The 21,492-nt window shown below is 38.3% G+C and overlaps 1 protein-coding gene and 1 long non-coding RNA gene across 2 annotated transcripts; one reads left to right on the top strand and one right to left on the bottom strand.

Annotated features, from left to right (window-relative positions):
- Positions 1-2,384: 2,384 nt before the first annotated feature.
- zgc:103586 lies at positions 2,385-7,288 on the bottom strand. The gene is made up of 5 exons (XM_017709876.2): positions 7,132-7,288; positions 5,402-5,512; positions 5,051-5,162; positions 3,747-3,804; positions 2,385-3,549 (listed from the first exon to the last, which is right to left on the bottom strand). The coding sequence occupies exons 1-5, from the start codon at positions 7,136-7,138 to the stop codon at positions 3,436-3,438; spliced, it is 402 nt and encodes a 133-aa protein (XP_017565365.1). The 5' UTR covers positions 7,139-7,288; the 3' UTR covers positions 2,385-3,435.
- Positions 7,289-7,473: 185 nt separating this feature from the next.
- LOC108434618 lies at positions 7,474-10,099 on the top strand. Its single transcript, XR_001858386.1, has 3 exons — positions 7,474-7,551; positions 7,680-7,761; positions 10,018-10,099. It is a non-coding gene; the product is annotated as an uncharacterized LOC108434618 (long non-coding RNA).
- Positions 10,100-21,492: the final 11,393 nt, after the last annotated feature.

Raw genomic sequence — 21,492 nt, forward strand, 5'->3', positions numbered from 1 at the left:
GGTGAGAAGTTCGGTCATCCAGGAGGGACTCGGAGTAGAGCCACTGCTTCTTCACGTCGAGAGGAGCCAGCTGAGGTGGTTCGGGCATCTGGTTAGGATGCCTCCTGGACGCCTCCCTCGGGAGGTGTCACAGGCAAGTCCACCTCGGAGGAGACCCCGGGGAAGACCCAGGACACGCTGGCGTGACTATATCGCCCAGCTGGCCTGGGAGCGCCTCGGAATCCCCCTTGGAGAGCTAGTGGAAGTGGCTGGGGAAAGGGAGGTCTGGGCCTCATTGCTTAGGATGCTGCCCCCACGACCCGAACCCTGGAGAAGCGGAAGATAATGGATGGATGGATGGATGGATGGATGGATGGATGGATGGATGGATGGATTTAACATACAGTGTTGTGCAAAACTCAGACTCTTAGAGCTAAGAAAATTGTTCAAAATTATGTAGGTTTAATGTATACAGCTGACGCATCATGCACCTCATGTGAAATAAATTAGAAACTATGATTAAAAACTATATCTGTATATACAAAAGTTTGCAGTCTACTCTGAATACTCATGTTCATGATGTATATTGTGTTTGTAAATATAGGATATTGAGAGATACATAATGCATGTCCAAAATCTATGTATTTAGATATTTAACCAGTGCAGGCAGAATTATATTATGTGTGTGTGTGTACATAAGAGACTCTGTGGGAAATGGAGTGTGCCACCTGTGGTGTGTATTTGCTTAAGGCAGAAAATACACTCTCACTGCATCTCGCTTATCTTATGCTTACAGCTGCTCTGACCCCTCGTAACTGTTCTCTCACGCTATCTCACCAATATGAACATTGCTTCATCAGCGCTCTTCTCTCTTCTTTATTACTTATGTTCTCTCTTGTTCCCTCATTATCTTTGTCATATCTTTTTATATTTGCATGGCCTCTTTATGTCTACCAGGTTTAGACCTGAAATCTCTTGATTTCAGCAGCGTATAATAATGAAATTGGTTAATAGTATCAGTGCTGTTTCAAAATCCTGCTCAATAAACATGAATGTATGAACCAAAAATATAGTTGCATGAAAGTCAGAAGTAAAATTATCTACATTTAAAAGTACAAGATTAAAAAGTAAATTACCAGAGAAAATTCAGTCACGATTTTTTATAATTTATAGTAACACTGAGGCTTACAATGAGGTGATCACACTCTACATGACCCAAAATTAAGTCCTCTTTCCTTAACACTTTTACTTAAAAGTTAATAAAATTCAAATACACTTTAACACTAATTGCTCACCTGTGAGAAGTTAAATCATTGCGTTCAAGTCAAAACAGCCATTAAATTTGAGTTATTCATTTTTCAGTGTCAGCAAAAAAACATTTAATGGAAAATTACACAGAAGCCTCAACAAATAAATACAATATCAGTTTTCAGTATTTAGTGTGTCCACTCTTTGCCTCAATTACAGCTTAATTTCATTTTTAGAGACTTTGCAGAGGGGTTTCAGTTTTTCAAAGGGATCTGCAGGGATATTTTCCACACCTCCAAAGTTCAGTCTTCAAAGTTGGTTGCATTTTACATTGTTAACAAAACCAAGTAATTGCAAGCACATGCAATGATGTTGAGATCTGGACTCTGGGGTGGTCAGTCCATTCTTCTGAGAACACCAGAAGCTTCTTTCTTTGTTTTGTAAGTTTTCTTTTTTTTTTTTTTTTTCTTAGTAACAGTTTTCTTTGTTTTCTTCTCACAGTGACATGATGGACAGAAACACCTGCAGAATTTTTCAGATCTGAAGTAAGAGTGGAGCTTGATTTTCTCTTTCTCAAAGATGAAAGCTTCAAGTACTGTTTATCTGATCGTGACAGTTTTGGTGGTCTACCAGGTCTTGCATGGTTGGCTTTAGTTCTCACTCAGTCTCTGTCCTGCAGCAACACACTGCACTACTGCACCCCATTTTCCTCAGCAGTGAAAGCCACAAGCTGACTATGCCCCTACATGGCAAGTTAGTTAAGCTAGTTAGGCAATCGGTCATAAGGAAAATATTCAGCTAGCAGGTGGTGTGTGGTGCAGAGACTGGACGGGCAGTACTGGTCACTGCTTGGAAACACATAGCATACTCATAAGCAATTTTATTTTTAAATTAATGTAATTTGGATTGTTTTAATTGATCAAATAAAATGTATGTGAACTTGACTGATTGGCAAGAGAAAAACAGAAAAAGAAAAAAATCTCATAGATGCTGAAGGTCTAAATAAAAAAAGAAGGACTAACTACCTGACTAAAGCATCAAATCTTCCAAAAATAATACTTAAGTTTTGTAATGAAGTACAATCGCTTAAGGATTTGTCTGGATTGCCCTTGATGGGAACAAAGTCTAGTTTGTGCTGTTTTTCCTTTTGCCCTTTCTTTTCTTTCTCATTCTCTCTCACTCTTCTAGTGCCCCCTCCCTTTTTCTCTCCCTCCATCTCTCACAGAGAACAATGTCAGAGTGTTTTCCCCGGATGACAGAATAGAATGTAGGCCCCTGCCATGCTGCAGAGGAGAATTTCAAACAGCCTGAGGGGCATTAAAGGCACAGCAATTATCCCTGCTGAAGAACACCATTCATTCTATTGCAATGTCTTATAAGTAAAACATACTTGTATACTGTAATACAGTTTGAGCTATTTAGAGAGAGGCTTACAAATACAGTACCATCATTATATCTATCCAAAAGACTACAGCATGTCTGTCTTGTTCTATTGCTTTCTCTCTCTCAGTGCAGCCTAAACACAATATTTCCCAATGATTTAAGGTTATAAATACAGTTGTAGTACATACACTTATTGACAGCTGTGAACCCTGTGCTGTCACTCTGAATGTAGTCTATTTATGTGCGTGTTCTGCCAGAAGAATACGACTGATTTGTATTCATGTTCTTCTATCCTGAAAGTGAAAACCACGTGGATTAATTTCAGTTCAGTGGTTCACAGGCAAAATAACAAGTCTGTGAGTCTGTGTGAACCCGTGCTTGTACTGCCCTCTTCTGGCACTGCTGTTGCTAAAGCAGGCTTTTTATTCAGTCTCAGCAAAGGTTACTTTTTGTGAGGGTGAAACTTTTATTGGTTCACCAGTGTTAATACAAATGTTGATTCTTGAATTATTCAGGATTATAGCATTCATCTTTTAAGTCACTACAAAGTATGAACAAAAGATTTTTTGAAACATTACTGCATTTAAGATTTCATCTACTTATTTTGCCTACTTCAATAAAAGGATATGGAATGACAAATGGCCAAAGGCTCAGGTCAGTATATACTAAGTCATTCAATATAGCTAAAAACAAAAGAAAGAAGAAACTTGTGCAAGGTCTCATACATTCAACACTGCAAACATTTTAGGCGAAGTTGCTGGCTCAGAAAAGCTGTCCATTTGTGAACTAAAAGTACAGGGAAAATTCCAAGAGGCTTTTAAAAACTCAGTCTTTTGCCAGGTGAGCTGGGCTGAATGCTAAAGGCAGCAGGTCCCGCAGGCTTGTTTTCTTATAGGAACCATCTGGTTTGGTCAGGTAAATATCCCATTCTGTACCAAACTGACAGAAAGAGAGTGAAAGCAATTAACAAATACAATGAGTGAATAAGGTTACAGCACAAAAAAGTAATGTAAAGGTATTACATCATACAGTATTAATGACAGGATACATGCTGTAATTTTACCATAAATACTGACAGCTTATTTCTACTTAAAATGCCACAACACCTAAAAATATGCACATGTGAAAGCTCTTACCTCCATTAGTACTTGTCGACAGGCCCCACAGGGTCCTACAAAACTATCTTTAATATCACTATAATAAAGTAAAGGCAATTACTGTCAATTTTGCACCATAAAGAATTAATACCTAAGAACAACTGCTTAGAAGTATAAATGAGTGTCCAGAAACCGATATACAGGTTCTGGTTTCAAATGAGCCATGAGCTCTCCATTTCAACAGCAACTGACCCATGCTCCACTCACAAATACCTTCTTTCATAGTAACAGTTGGTAGGTTGGATAAACTTTTCAGAACATTGACAAAAATTGAATTCAACCTAATAAGAAACTGTACCTCTGTTTTAATCAAACTACATAGAAAAAACATTGAGGCTTAATGTGTGCTGTAATCAAGTTAATGTTAGTATAATTGCAATTTCAATGTTGTTTTTTCCAACCTACCTAGTTTCAAGTAGCTACAACAGCACAGTCTAGCTCAGAAGTGTAGCAGAGTAGCACGTTAATCTGGAAACTAGAGATGGGTGTCCTTGAAACAGCGACAATGCTCGCACTATCAAAGGACCAAGTCACATGATTTCCGCAAACAAAGCGTCAATGTGTCATCACTGTTTCAAAATATTTCAAAGGTTTGTGGTTTGACACCAACCAGACGGTAAACGCTCTGGGTGAGTCAGTGTCAAACGTACATCACCTGCTGATCTCAAATCTGTTGTCTTAGTTTAGGCCCATATTAAGTACTGATTCACATGACACTTGGCTGATCAGTCAGTCAGTCAGTTTTGAGCAGATCACCCGACATAAAAACATTAAACCAAATTTCTGAATTAGGGCCTACATCATGTAGACAAATTCAATATAATAATAATAAAAAAAAGAATATGTATGGCAGTAAATTCAGATTTTGCGATGCAATTTGACAAGCAGGTGGTTTCCTTGAAACAGTGAATTATGCTTTAAAATGATGGTTTGATTGGTTCCCCGCGACCCTGACGGAGAAGCGGCTTAGAAAATGGATGGATGGATGGATGGGTTTGATTGGTTTAAAGCTTTAAAAAAGTTATTTCTCCCACTGGAAACTGTTTGATATGGAGCTAATCTGAATAAAAAGCTCTACAATTTCTCTAGTTTGAAAGGGATTTTCTATGTTCTGTGAAGCTCGCTCCACCTGGTGACAACTGCTACAAAAGAATTTATTTGTGGGTGGAACATGAATAGGTTAATGGGCCACAGTCCTACTGGAAAAACAAGACAGAATGCAGTACTATTTAATATACATGACAATCAGTCACTTGTACAGTGTATAAAAGCATATACCTTACCATGTAACTGCTATAGCAGTAAAACTTCTGTGGCCCTCGGCTACAGCTCTCTGTATAGCTGTTCTCTCTGCACATACTGTAAGGCCGTAGGAAGCGTTTTCTACGTTACAGCCTGTCATGTGCACACATCACACATGGCACATCAGGGTGTGTCACTGCCACTCAGGAATTTGCATGATTTAAAAGGAGTGAGCGACTCTAGTCCTAAAGTTGCACAGCACTGCATACTGCATAGTGTTTATCACTGAGATGGAACTGGCAGTTGGGCAAAACTAGTTTTGCCAGAACCGATAAAGCACTAAGCAGTTACTCTAGAAGTTGCCCACTCATACATTTATATGTGTATTTTACCTGTGATTATGGTGCCTCCTGATGTCAAGATCGCAGCACCAACTGGAAAGTGGCTATATGGACAATAAGCCAATTCCCGTGCCTGCAAGCACTTTGCAACCAGTTCTGCAACTTGACCAATACAACAGATAAATGTATGAAAGAAAGAAGCATTAAAACAGAAATGAATGAGTAGTCTAGTTTAACGCTTCAAGTAAGTAATGATCTCCTACAATTTGTAAATGCACAGCCTAAAACTGACTTTTCCCCATGGCTCTAGTGAAAACCCTATAGCTTTCAAGTCAGTAAAAGACAGGGATTCCCTCTTTAAGCAAAACTTTCAATTCGATCAATTTCATGTAAATGATTGTTCTGCAAGTTCTTATATTTACTGTAAAGTAATGCATGTTTTATTCACAAATCTATTTTTACTACTATAGACCTACTCAATTTGACATATGTCTGTAATGTAAAGCATCGAGAGCTTGGTGGATTAGGTCTCCTAGTCTTGTTTTTTCATTGGGCAGTCAGTATTCACAGTGTTGTTCTACTGTAGACCCTCTCAACTGGGCCTCTGTTGTTTCCCTTGGTTTGGTTGAGTGTTTGCTTATCTATACATTTGCTTTCAACAATACAATCAACGCACACTGATATTTTAAAATGAATCTAAGAGCCATTTTGAACATCTTCAAAATAGACTTTTTTCACTTTCATAACACTGGCACGTGCTATGGATTTCATCTGTGAACATCTATATATTATTAATTTAGATATTTGCGTCATTTCATCAGCCTTCTTAAAACTCACTTTTGATTATCCTGATGTAATGTGTTCCAGTCGTATTCGTGCCAAGTTCAGTCTTGATACGCAGGATACAACAACATTAGATTATCTAAAATAGGCCTGAACTCTAATTCAGTCATGCTTAACAATGATTTCTGATATGTCATATATGTTGTATGTACAGGTTTCTGAGGATAGGCTACAATGGAGAACATTAACATTTAATGTATCTAAAATTAACATACAATTATCCCACCATTACTTTCACCAGATTTATCATATCTCCAATATACCTTGAATTTGTTGCCTGAGTTTGTTCATCATATGTATAAATATGTATGAGATAGATAGATAGATAGATAGATAGATAGATAGATAGATAGATAGTACAGTGCAAATGTCTTGGGGGATAAAGTAGGTGATATATAAGTATAGATGATAGGTGACAGCTAAGAACAACACTTTATTAATATTTTATTTATTCTAATATTAGTTTTTCTGAGAAAAAATGCTTACTGTCAAAGTAAACATTTTTCATTCTAATTTTCTAAACTGTCTAAAACGTTTGCACAGTACTGTTGATTAGGTTTTGTTTTAAGGTTACTCTTTCTGCAGCAATTCTAATAAATATACAGTCCACGGCGAAACCTTCACCTCTAAAATCTTTCACTGCAGCAGATTAACAGTCCTGACTGACACAACCCGACAGACCACGAGCTCATGTGCTAATTGCTGCATTCTTCAGCCGTATGAATGTTAGGGTGTGAGCAGAAAAGAGAAAACTAGCTAAGCATGTTTGACACGTTAACCTACTTTATCTTCCTCAGGAAAGAACTAGACTAGGCTAAACCTGGAGCTCAAGTTACCGGCACCGCGCTCTTCGAGCATCCACTGGGCTACAGGCTATTTACAGGTCATGCGCGTGCCGAAGCAAACATTTTTCCTTAACTCAACAAATGTATACTTACCAGCCATATCGTCTAAAAGGATAGAGACAGTGTCTATTTAGTTATAAAAACTCCTAAAACATATCAGAAATAGCGAAAATAGGCGCTTGTATACAGTCTAGCATGACATGTGGTCTGTTCGCACCAATGTTTTGGTTCGCCGGGTCGTTATTTCCCACCTGTATTCCGGCAAACCCCGCCCTCCCCACTGCGATTGGCTTGTAGTTCACACTCAGTGCAGCTCTGAGAAATTACTAGCCAATCAGAAGGCGGGACAGTTCAGAATACAGGTGGGAAAAACATCGCCCCGTGGGAACGTGTGCGCTTCTGTGCTTTTGATTGGCTGAGGTGCCACTACATGTCATTGACCTCTGAGCCTGTTGGATCTGCGAGTCTGCTCGAGCCTGACCACTAAGAACTGGCCATTTATTTTTAATGGAGGTAAGAGGACCTTCATGACAAATCGCGTGCATTCCAACATGCGATAGATTGATAATGTATATATTTGTTTACTAAATAAACTCAATGCAACATACATCTACCTAATAAGGCGTTTTATTCACTTGCAGTCAGTTTGGTGTACCCTTGAAAAAACCTTAGGGACGGAATGCCACCACAATGCATTTGTACAGGAGATAAGATACGCAGCAGGTAAACACTATGAGCACACACAGAAAGAACAAGTTGTTGAGCCAAAATGCGAACAGGTAAAGGGTCCTCTGACAGTAGTGTCTCACATTCGAGGAATCATAGTTTGGTGGATATATGGAGTAAACCCAGAAGGCTCCTGAAAAACAAATTAGAAACAATTATAAACAATATAACATTTATTCTGAATCAACTGCTCACTTCTTAACTGTTTACTGACTCTTTACAACAAAGTTGCTTGTACTTCTTTGCCTGACTATGACATAAAATACAAAATTAGACAATTTCTTTAAATTTCAATTTCTAAAACTGATTATGATATATATATATATATATATAAGAGATAGAAAAGTGTTGCCACAAGGCAGCAGAATACGACAAAAGCACTGCGATCTGCAATGCATACAGTGGAAGTAAACAAATGCACTGATATTAGTTTTTTTAATAAACATAATTATTTCGTACCTTTTACATACATGTATGGATATATGTCAGATATGCACATTATGTTTTTCATGACTGAAAAATGAATGTGGCTGTGTGACGCACTGAAGATCACAGTTCCGTTATTGCATGCTATTGCCACTTTTTTTGTCTTCAATATGTTAAACTTATATTTAGTTATATTCACTTAGAAAATCAACAAAACATGTCATTTGAACAGAGATATTCAAACGTTTGCATTCGACTGCTTTAGAGGGTTAAAACTCTAGGAATGACTGTGGGTTAAAAAGCTTCATGGCACAGTTAACTGAGTGAGTTTTACACTGTTATTGAAATATTGCTTATGGTTTGTGCCTTGTGATCAACACAAACTCATATGCAGTGCTGTGGAAAAGTATTTACCTCTTCCCAATTTTTCAAACTACTTTTAATATTAGACAAAGATAACACAAGGAAACACGAAATGCTGTTATTAAATGATGATTCATTTATTGATGGACAAATGCTGTTAGTCCTGCCTGGCCCTGTGTGAAAATGTAAGTACCCCCTTAGCTAATAAATCAACCACTTAATCAAATTCAACTTACTATTTGGTTCAATTTCACTAGTCACACCTAGATATGATTACTGCCAGACCTGCTGAATCACTAAACATCACTTAAATAGAACCTGTCTGGCAAGGTGAAGCAGGCTAGAAGGTCTCAAAAAGCAGCACACGATGCCATGTTCTGAAGAGATAAAAAGATAGGCACAAAACAAAGTCACTGAGATGTACAGGTCTGGAAAGGCTTACAAAGCCATTGCTAAGGCTCTGGGATTCCAGTGAACCACACTGAGTTTTCTTTACAACTGAAGAAAACTTGGAATAGTGGAACCTTCTCAGGAGTAGCTAGCATGCCAAAATTTCACCAAGAGCGCATTCACATCTCATCCAGGAGGTCACAAAAGAACCAGATGAATATGCAGGCCTTTTTTGCCTCAGTTTAATCCAATGTACATCATCCCACAATAAGAAAGACACTGGGCAAAAATGGTATCCATGGAAGAGTTGCAAGGCACAAACCACTGCTGACCAAAAAGAGTGTAAATGCTCATCTCGCATTCATCAAAAACTTCTACATGACTCACAAAACTTTAATTCTGTGGATTCAAAGGTGGAACGTTTAGGGAAACAGACGTCCCATTACATTTGGCATAAAGCTAACACAGCATTCCAACATAAGAACATCGTACCAAGAGTCAAACATGGTGTTAGTAGTGTCATGGGCTTAGGCTGCTTCCTTTCTGTAGGACCTGAATGATTTTTCATAATTGATGGAACCATGAATTCTGCTGTCTGTCAGAAAATCCTGAAGGGGAATGTCTACCCACCTGAAGCTCAGCTGCAGTTGGGTCATGCAGCATGACAGTGATCTGAAGTAGGCAAGCAAGTGTACCTCTGAATGACTCAAAAGAAACAAAATTAAGGTTTTGGAATTGCTGTCAAAGTCCTGACTTGAGTCCCATTGAGATGTTGAGGCAAGACCTTAAATGGTCAGTGCTTGAAAACCCTTCAGTGTAGCCGAATTAAAACAATTCTGCAATGAAGAGTGGGCCATAATTCCTCTTCAGTGATATAAAAGACTCTGCATTTTGTATTTACTTGTGTTATCTTTATTTTATATTCAAATTTTATTGTTCAAATATTTAAATTATCAGTGTGAGGGGCAAATACTTCTTCACAGCACTATAGCAGCCTTTAATAAAAATTTTATCTTCTAGTTTTTTTTCCTCTCCCTTTTCTTTCCTCTCTAACATTCCTTGAATACCTGTAAGCATCCAACAAGTGCTGAAGAGGAGGATGCAGAAAATGCTGACGGTGCAGTGCTGGCTTAGGGCTCCTTCATGTAATGTGTTCTTCAGGTAGGCCAGCATCAGTGAAATGACACCACATGCTCCGGTCACAATCAGATAGGTTGGGATGTGAGGCTGGACTGGACATTCATGGAAATTTATGGTTCCTATAATTGAGTGAATAACTTGAAGAAAATTATGTACTTTCATAATGCAGGTAATAAAGGACTAAAGAAAACATTGTGATGTAGTTATGGTTCTCTGGGCTCTTGTGAGAAACATGAATAATATTAATCATATTAGATTTAGCAATTATGTAGCTGTGGTGCATTTCTTTGCCGATTGTTAATTATCAATATGACAGTCTTTGAATAAAAGACAACCCCTTAAATGTCCAGAGCCCACTGCCGGGCCCAAAGTTTTATTACATGCTATAACTCAAGCATAACTCAGCCAGTTTGCATTGGAGTCCCTGTACTTATAAACCTTAGTAAGTAGTAAACCTGGGATTGTAAGGGGATAAGGGTCCTGTCACCACACGTTGCTACGCTACACGCTGTTGAAGCAAAGTCGGCCTTTTTGTATTTTACACACACACACACACACACACACACACACACACACACACACACACACACACAAACACACACACACACACACACACACACACACACACACCCACACACATATATATGTGTGTGTTCCAATAAGCAAAATAATGAATGAAAATCCATAAACCTGTGAATGTAAATGTAAAGCCACTCCCAAAAAGAACTCAGAATGCACTTTACCTAAACCTGCAGCTGCTATCAGAACCATCCATGCAGTTAGATTCAGCGTCACTAAAAGGCAAAAAAACAACCAGTGAAAAATATATTGTTGTGAAATCCAGAATGACATAAATGCCTTTTAAGATATATATATCAAAATATTTTACATAGTAGCGTAATTCATAGCACAGCTCTTACCAATAAATGCTTTATAGACACCAACTCTTTCTGCAGCCATCATCTTCAGTGTGTTCACCAGGAATAAACATTAATATTAGCTATATTGTTTTGTACTGGGATTTCAGTTCTTCTCAATAAAATAAAATGCTGAAAGGAGATACTTTGACAAACAACACATTTTAGTTTTACTGTGCTGTGTGAGTCCTGGCCCTCTTTTGCAGCACTGTGGTGATGAGGATTGTATAAGAGCATTGAGACATCTTCCTCCCTGAGGTAAGGCATTGAGAAACACTTTAGCCAGGCCTGCAAGCCTGAAAGGCCTGCCTTTGGCTGTCAAGCATGAGTTTCATTTGACACCACACTCATACTCACCAATTAAGGGCAACAGAGTTCCTAAATAAAAAGGTTCTAAATGGTGCTTGGTAGGATGTACAGAGAGATGATCTTTAATAGGTGCAAAAATGTATATTATCACTGAGTCACTTAACAAAACTCCTTAACATTCACTGACCCACTTGCAGACTTCAAAGACATGAAGGGGAATTCAGTTTAAATAGGGAATTCGGTTTGCAGCATAATTAAATGGTTAAAATGTGAACAGAGTCAGAATCACTCAGAATGGTGCTGATATAAACCCAACATCAAAGCCTCTAAAAGCTGTATCACAGAAAGTTATTATATGAAATATGTACAAATACATTCTCTGATTTTTGAGTTTTTCAACCATTTTATGATGAAGCATTTGGCCTTTTTAAATGTCTATTCGTGGTACAGAGATACATGCACGGTACTATAAGGCGAAATAGTTCCCAAATAGTAATTTTTTCAGATTTTCCACCATTTTACTACTAATAACATTACATTAATAACATACAATTAAAAAACTGTGATATCATGACCATTGTTTCCTATCTGCATCACTTTGATTTGAGTCTGTAAATTTCTCTGTAATGTAATATTTTGCAACAAATTGCTCTGAATGACTTTGTTCATCAGGAAAACCATTTTTTTCTATATTTTTGTAAGGAAAACCAGAAATGAAGGAAAAGCAAGGAAACAAACAAAGAACTACTAGAACCCACTAAAAAGTATAAAATACTCAGAATAAATACACAAAACAGGGATCTGAAAATACACCACAATGAACAACACAAAGGAACAGGACAAACAAGACGTAAAAATACTTGGGAAAAAAACAAGAAACGCCCAGGAACAATTACAGGGTGGGGCAGCAGGTTAGACACAGGTGAGGGGCATGGCACAAGGGTGAAGCAAAGGAGGAGCAGGATAACTTAACAAAAAACAGAAGCACATAGCCAGAGACATGAGGGAAGTCAATCAACAAGGGAAAGCAGTCAAAGACGATGGAAAGATGAACTGTTATATCTCAAAAAATAATGCAGCAATTTTCAAATGTTAGTGTAATTTCCCTTTAATCAAATTTTTAGGGCCTTTTCTTGCTATAAGCAGTATAAGCAGTCTCTTAGGGTTGCTTAGGGGCCCTTGAGCCATAATGGCCCCTGTGAGTATATGTATTTTTTATTATTATTGTTTAGTCAGTCTTAATATTTTCAGAAAATTTCCATGAATCCATCAGTAATAACTTTACTGCCAATAAATCAAATAGCAAAAATGGTGCATATACACTTGTACACTTTATTGTTATATTGATATTGTACAACCCTATTTCTGTCACGACTGAACAGGGAGGAGACAAGTGCGGATAGATTACTGAGGCTTTAATAAAAGGGGCAAATCCAAAAGAGCAGTCAAAAACAGTCCAGAGTCATAATGTGAAACAAATAAACCAAACAGAAAACATACCAGGGAGATCAGACAGTCCAGGGTTGAAGCACAACAGATCAATACAGGAGACAAGGCAAAAAATCACAATCAGAGAAACAGGCAAAAGAGGTCGAACATGGAAAGATCGCAACTGCACAAAGGAATGCTTTGTGAAAAAGGGAATGAACCTGAATTGTGGGAGTTGGAGTTTGTGTGGAGGAATTCACCTTCAGTGACAGGTGCAGGCAGGATGGGGGCTGCGGGAAACGGCAAGCATGACAACCGCCTCCCCACCCCCCAGAACCGCAGTGGGACCAGGCAGGTGTGGACTGAGGGAACGGGAACCTCAACGCACCGGAGCAGAACTGGAAAGTGTCCTCTAGGTCTGGATGCTGGCCTATCCAGACAGCGAGCGTGGAAGTCTGCGACAAGACCAGGATCCAGCACATCCTTGGCAGCCACCCAGCAACGCTCCTCGGGACCATATCCCTCTTAATCTATTAGATACTGAAGGGTTTCACCATGCCTCTTGGAGTCCAGCACCTCCTGCACCGCATACGTGGAAGAACCCTCTCCCTCTACTGCCGTAGGTGGAATGTCATTGGGTGAACCCTCATCCAGAGGACATGGGACAACAGGTTTAAGGAGAGAGACATGAAAGGAATTAGCCACACGATACTGGGCAGGAAGCTCCACCTTATACGTAACATCATTAACTTTATCAGTAATATGGAACAGACCAATGTACTTGAGCAGGAGCTTCCTGCAGCTCCCCTCAAACCTGAAGTTCCTGGTGGGCAACCATACCCAGTCACCTGGCTGGAAGGAAGGCGTATCACCCCACCGCCTGTCAGCTTTGTCCTTGTAGCACCATAAAACCATGGTGATGTGTTGGTGGGTGTCCTCCCACACCTGTTCACTGCATCTGATCCATTCATCTACAGCAGGAGATGGCCATCCATGGAGCCAACGGGGGTTGGTAAACCAATATACTTTGAGACTTGGTGACACCAGAGGTGGAATTGACCAAAGAGTTCTGGGCCATTTCAGCCCAGACCAAATACTGGGACCAGTCTGTCAATTCCCTGTCACCTATGCCGTAGTTCTGTTCTGCATTGGAATTTATCATTTATGATAAAACAAAGCTGTGGGATGAAGTTTAGGTGGAGTACCACTGCGCTGGGAGAGCACAGCCCTGACACCAGATTCCGAGGCATCTACCTCAACTATGAACTGGGATTCTGGGTCAGAATGTTTAAGAAAGGGGGCTATAGTGAATGTTAATTTGAGAGACTCAAAAGCAGCCTGAGCCTGATTTGACCAACTTAACCGCTTAGGTGATCCTTTCAGCAAAGCAGTAAAGGGTGTAGCAATTGAGGTAAAATTTCGGATAAACCAACGCTAAAAAGTGGCAACCCCAGAAACCTCTGAAGGTCCTTTAGAGACTGGGCAGTAGGCCTGTTACCTTTCCCTACTTTTTGCACCAAATCAGTCTTAGGTGTTGATGTGCCCAGCTGTTTAATTCTATTCTTCTCCTCGTAAGGAAGACTATCAAATGGCTTTGCCAAAATCAGGTCGACAATATTAGCATTGTCTGCCATCGTGTGAACCTTGCTACCTGGCTAGTTCACTCCGACCTAGCCAGCAGTATGAATGAGTGACTGAACGAACTAACGAAACAAAATTAAACTCCAACAAGGAAATGTTGAAATTATGTTAAACTGAAATAAGGAAATACTATGAGTGTGTTTTATTTACACAATGAAAGATGGAACTGTGCAAGTAATTTCACCAAGCAAACACCAAGACATGAGTTGCAGTTTGTCTTTCGATGTTGATAGCTCAAAATAGCTGTCAATCAAACGGGATTCAGCCTTTTGACTAATCCTCCAATCATCTTGCAGAAGCTCCGCGTCCCGACCCGCCCACAGCTCCATATACCCCAGAGATGCTCAGCGTCCAGGAGCGGGAGAAAATCGTGGCAATCCAATGACCGGCGAGTTTCGAAGCAATGAAAAAAAACGTCCCATGCAGTCCTGTTGAAGTGAACAGATACTCAGCTTCTGACGCATTTGTAGTCAATGAAATATTAAGACAACTGAACATATTTGACCATTTAATGTTTGACATTTTAGGGGATGCTGAGCTTCCCTTGCAGTCTTAGAGAAATCGCCACTGCTCTATCCGTCGCTACTATGCGTTCTTGAATTAGAACTTTTGAAACATGATTCTACAAATTTTCCGTCACGCTGTAGGATCGGTAACATAGACACTCGGGTTGTAACTTCAAGTTCACCTTCAAGTTGTGTCACATTAGGTGCTCTGGGTACTGTAGGAGCTTTCTGTGGGCTTGGGGGAGTTGGTGCTTCCAACGCATTCCTTATCATTACCAAGACAATAGGTGTTAATCGCTTCATGGCAGGGGAGTGGGACACATGGGGGCTGCTTTCCCTTACGAACATTTTCTTAGCTTTAGTCATTCTAGTGCTAGGGCTACTGGGATGAGAGGCAAGGGATAAGCAAACTTCTTGGTTATATCATTAATGCCACGATAATAAATACAGGGCCTCAACACACCATCCCTCCTCTTGACAAAGAAGAAACTGGAACCTACTGGGGATTTGGACTGAATGAAACCCTAAGCTAAAGCCTCATCAATGTACTCCTCCATAGCTTTCTCTTCTGTATGTGTCAGGGGTAAATACGGGACTTAGGAAGAGTAGCACCCTCTACTAAATCTATGGAGCAATCATATGGGCGACGAGGCGGAAATTCAGCAGCATTCGCCTTGTTGAAACTTCGGAGAAGTCAGTATTCTCCTCAGGCATGGTAATTTGGGTTGTGGCCTCGGGGCTCTCAATAGAGGCAGAGCGAACAGATAGGTGACCAAGAGTGCTGCGGTTTTCTAGACAGTAAAGAGACCAAGACACTATTTCTCTCTGGTTCCAAGAGATAACTGGATCATGCCTCTTTAACCAGGGTAAACATAATATGAGGGGATAGTTAGAGGAGGACAGAACTAAAAGGGAAATGTGTTCAGTATGCAAAAAACTAGTTTGGAGTTTGATTGCCATACACTGTGTCCTCCGGGCTAAAGACCACTAAGCTTTTGATCACTGCACAGTTCAAAAGCCAGCATTCATGAGGGTATAGGGGTACATTAGTGTACATCTGTGAAGGCACTATTAAAGCTGAACAACATGTACGTGTTTTGGCAACAGGGACGGCCTTGATTATTTCAGCAAGACAGTGTCACACTACATTCTGCACATATTACAACAGCATTGATCCATATAAAAAGAGTCCAGGTGCTAAAGTGACCTGCCTGCAGTCCAGATTTGTCACCCACTGATAACTTTTGGCACATTTTGAAATGAAAGATATGACAAAGGAGACTGCTGAACTGTTGAAAGGGTGAAATCCTATATCGAACGATAATAGAAAAACATTTCACTTTCAAAACTACAGTAATTGATCTCCTCAATTCCCAAATGCTAAAAGAGTTTGTTAAATGAAGAGGTCATGAAACATGGCGGTAAACTGGCCAACTTTTCTGGAATATGTTTTCTGGAAGCTTTAATCATATACAACTTATGTAATGTTCAAACAGACATAAAATATAGACATAAAAATAATTGCGTACAAAATGGGATATTGTGTCTAGGTGAAATATTGCTTAGAGCTCCTATGATTTTTCCAATGATTTACACAAAGTGACTGTATTATAAGCTTTAGGACTTGGACATCTGTGAAAGTTGAGTAGTTTTAAGTGATTTTTAAGAGATTTGGTGCATGGCATGATAAGAGTAAGAGTATAGGTTCAGTTGACTGTTTTTTCCTTTCTGAATCACTGTAGTATGTTCCACATGTTCTGTGGTTATAAAGCAACAGTGAAACAGAAGCAGTATGAGTCAAGAGGCAGGATGTAGCTGGGTATGAGGCAAGAAACAACAGCTAGCAGATGACAACAGGAACCGTATTTTTTAATCCATACATGTTTATCACACTTTCACTGTTGACTCACATTTTGACTTTGAACTGAACTCCCTGAGGCCTTTCAGCTAGGACAATGTAGCTGCTCATGCAGAAACAGGAGGTTACTGTATTCTGATGTTGTATAACTCACATAGGTCATAATGTAACCAGTCAGTGACATGGCCGCAATGTCCAACGTATAAGTGAAACATCAACATGTTACAAGTGTTATATCCAGAGATTCGAATCTATGCAATGAACCCTAGATTTATTGGAAACTTTGATAGAAATGAGCAAAAAACAATATGATTAAATAGTTTTGTTTGTAAGCTTGATCATTACTGACATTTAAGATATTGCCTAAATCTAACCTTTTTGGGAGGTAAGAATGTGAGATTTTAAAAAATGCAAAGCATTGTATTTATTAAAGCATAATGAAGCCAACGACATGCTACACAATGTTAAACCATTAACAATGATAAACAGACTCCACCAACAAATTGAGTGGTTTTATTGAGTAAATCCAGACATTCCCTAAAATTGTACTCATTTTATAAGAATAAAAACATTAAACAAAAGAAACATTAACAAAAACAAAAGCAACATTAAGCATAACAGTAACATTTCTAGGAATGGATTCATGACTACAACTGGACATTATTGGATAATTTATAATTCTGAAATAATAATGAAACATCTACATTAAGTTTTGAAATTACAAAAGGGCACATCAACGTCAGGAACATATTACTCTTAAATCTTAATCTGCAGTTGTGCATAATCAGTTTAACTTCCATCTCACATCATTCTCAGGATACTGTGCTTATACAGCATTTCTTTGGAACTCTGTTTTCACACCATATCTTGTAGCAAAGGTACAGCAGCAGTGGTGGAATCATAACATATATGGCATTTGTAATCCAGAAGGCAACCTCATAGAGTATCCTCTCACAATACTCTGCAGACCAACGGGACTCGTAGTTCGGTTGATAGGCTGTGTATACAAAAACGCTACCTGCAACAGAGTATAAAATGTAATCACCGATCCTGATGTGAAATTCTTCCTTAAATGTAATAAGCACTTTCACTTCACATTTCAGTTCATACATTATATTCCTGCTGATTTTTTCTGGAATGCAGTGTGTGAATCTGAAGGTGAGACAATTACAAACAACCTAAAGCAGGCCATACTCTTTTAAACGGTTAACTCTGTTGATCAAAAATCCTTTCTTTATTTAATGTCCCTGGTCATCTTAAGTAGGATTTATCATATATCTTTATTATATCATTTAAAAGATAAAATTCTTGGGTGTGTCTCAAAGAGCACCTAGTTAATGGCACTGCCAAGGGAATAAGACTTTTTCTAATGTGTCTCATTGTAAAAGTCATTTTGTTCCTTGAAAGTTCACACAATGCACCTTAAAAAACGGTGAGCTACAGCTGTTCATTTTGCTCCCTGTATGGAAAATAGCTCTCCAGGTCGGCTTTTACAAAGTTTTAAAACATAGGATGAAAGTTGAGATGTCCTCTCACTTGTCTTTTCACATTTATGCCTACATCAACAAAAAGGTTTTGACATTTGTCATTGTCTGTTATCTGTGTACTGAAATGTCCATACAAACCTTGCTAAAGTGTTGCAGTTGTCTCTGGTTAAACTTTACCTTTATACTTTGAGGTTAACATTTGCTACTAACTATCTACTACCTACAAAATAATTTATTACATGGTATGATTCACAAGCATAGTACTTTTATTATTTTTTATCATTAATTTCATGAACAAAATATGACATTAAAGTAGGCCTCTAACCTCTTCCACTCTTTTTGTCCTGTCGGTGTTTTGCCTTAGGCTTTCCTTTACGTTTATTCTGGGTTTTTTTAACAATGTTCTTACTTTCAATCACATTTACTCTACAGTCCTTGGTTTTTTTTAACTCTCACCTGTGATGAACCAGATAGGACAGAAAATGAGGATGAGAAAATTGAGAATTCGGCATATTAGAATGATCTTGCCATCTGACTGTCTGCAATAAAAAATAGGGAATATCTGTAGACACAAACAGGCCACTCCTCCTACCAGCAGGTACACTGGAACCATTGGCTGCTTTGGGCAGTCATAAAGGTGTTTTGCCCCTTTTAGAAAACACAGAAGAGTACAGTTAGTCACATAACGGCCAGTATTATATGACTTTGGAAATGTTATTACAATGTTCTGAGATAATCAGTATTAGAGTAGAAAAACACTGTTCCCCAGATTATATTCACTCACCTAAGCCAGTGATGACCACAGGCAAAAGACTTAAAAGAATGCTCGTTCTTACTGGAAGTGAAAAATGGGGGACATCTTAGTTAGAAACTGCTTTAAAATGAAATATGTTATATTATAATTTATGAAGACCCATATCTATGGCCTACTGTACAAGACTAAAGTCAGAGACCACCCTTCTTTTATTTAAATTACAGTCAAAACGGTCTTTAACTTCACATTTTTCAGCATCGGGCAAAGAGCAGAAAACATATATTTAACAGAAAATTATAGAGAAGCCACAACAAGTAAAGTTTTGAGAGGCTTTATTTTTGCTCAGTTGTAGAAGTTGCATTTTCTCCTTTTCATGACCCAAGTAATCCCAAATATGGTCAGTAATGTTGAGGTCTGGACTCTGGGGTGCCCAGTCCATTGTTCTGAGAAAACCAGCAGCTTCTTTGATTGATTTGCAGATTTTCATCTTTTTGTCTACTTCTTTTTCGCAGTAACAGCTTCTTAACGGCTACACATCCTTTCAGATTCGTAGTGTTTAGTTGTCTTCTCACAGTGATCCCTAATTGTCCCATTTTCTTTTATTATTTATTTTAACTTCCAAAACTGTTTTTCATTTATTTTTTAATTACTTTGACATCTCCTTTGCTTGTGTCCTGTCTTTCCAGAAATAACTACCTACAAATGAATAGCTTGGGTTTACTGGCTGTTTTCACTGAATAAATGGTGCTCTCCAACAGTACTGCATCCTCATTGCAAATGCATGAACTCATGAAGAGTCACACAAAGTGGGGTGTATTAATTAGCCAGTACATTTTAATGGCCAGTGCAAATGAACTCCTGTTGTTTCATTGCAGTTTCACTTTTTGTCCAGTTCAACATCAGCAAGAGAAGCAAAAGTGTACTATCTTCAAAATTAGCTTTAACAAACAACCAAACAAAATCCCCTCAAATGTAATAATAATACAAATAAACAAATAAAAGATAAATACACAATAATAATAATAATTTATTATTATTATTGTTATTATTATTATGAACAATCTTAGAAGTCAAGCCTAATGATGATTATGTTTTCTTAATAGATCATGCCTGTTTATTTTTTATGGGGTTCCCCTGAAATTGAATGGGGTGCAAAGTGGTCCAAAAGAAATTTTGGCATTTTTAGGAGGAAAGTTGATATATCATATATGTTATTCTTTTTTTCTTTTTTCTATTCCACAGGGTGTTCTATGGAATATTCTTGAGATTCTGTTCCTCCCATTTATGGCCTAAAGTTTTGGGTATAACTCTGTCCTGTGGCATTGTTGTGCACTGTTGAAGCCTGGCTCTTAATTCTCCCTGTCTGTACCGCTCCCTCTTTCCTTCTACTATGCACTCATAGTCACATGGCCACATTCCCTCATGTGAAGCTAGTACTCTCCATTGAACCAAACTATAAGAGCAGTGAATTAGTGTGCATTCTAAAGGTTGTTGTATTTTAGCATGTGTTTAAAACATGTGGCCTAAAAGGTCACCTGTTGTCATCAAGGCATAAACATTACATTACTCTAATGTAATGAGGGGGTCTGTGTGCACTGTGTGTGTGGGAACTCTCTATCTCGCACACACATATATACACATAACACTTCATTCATAAAAAACAGAAACTTTCAGTTCTTCATTTAAAATGTTCAGAATCACAGTCCTAATGTTGACGCTAGATAATAAGTTTATCTTACTTCAGTCAACAGTAGTTTTTGTTCCACATTGTGTATTTATATTGACTTTATAGTTCTCTGCTATAGATGTGACAGTGTGGAACAAAAACTACTTAATACACATTCTGTTTCAGTTACAGAGTCATGAATCACACACGAGTGACACATTCCCCTACAGTATTTGCTCAGAAAAGAAACTTCTGCACCCATTCTTCTAATTTCCACGCTTTGAAGATGTCATTGAGAGTAATCTGATCATGTACTACTAAACTGTTTCACTAAATACATGCATGGTAGAAAAAAGCAAATAAATACAGATGACAAAGGTGCACAAAAAAAAAGAACCTTATTCTTCATCTTCAATACAGTAATTTATTCCACATGAATTTTTATGATAAATTAAGATAATTAATCTATTATATTAGTGTGTTTACTGTGGTTTAACCTACATCTGATCCATAACATTATGTATGGTTATGTGAACACTATGTTTGGGACAAAAAAACAGGTAGTTGCTGTAATTACTATGTACAGAGTTACACTTTAAAGTATAGCTTGTTTTGATTAAATTGCAGAAAATGTACCAGTAAATGCATCAATTAACATAGAACAAATCAGTACCAGAAAAAACACACTCACTGAGCACTCAACAGTAGGTACCCTAACATATTTGTGCTTTTGTCACTTGTACTTCTACTGTTGTGTATTATCTATACATGTATGTCTTGAGTAGTTTGGTAGTAATTGCCACATGTTATGTACTTTATTGATCCTACAAGGGAAGTTTGACA

Source organism: Pygocentrus nattereri, chromosome 2, assembly GCF_015220715.1.
Source record: "Pygocentrus nattereri isolate fPygNat1 chromosome 2, fPygNat1.pri, whole genome shotgun sequence".
NCBI classification, from domain to species: Eukaryota; Metazoa; Chordata; class Actinopteri; order Characiformes; family Serrasalmidae; genus Pygocentrus; species Pygocentrus nattereri.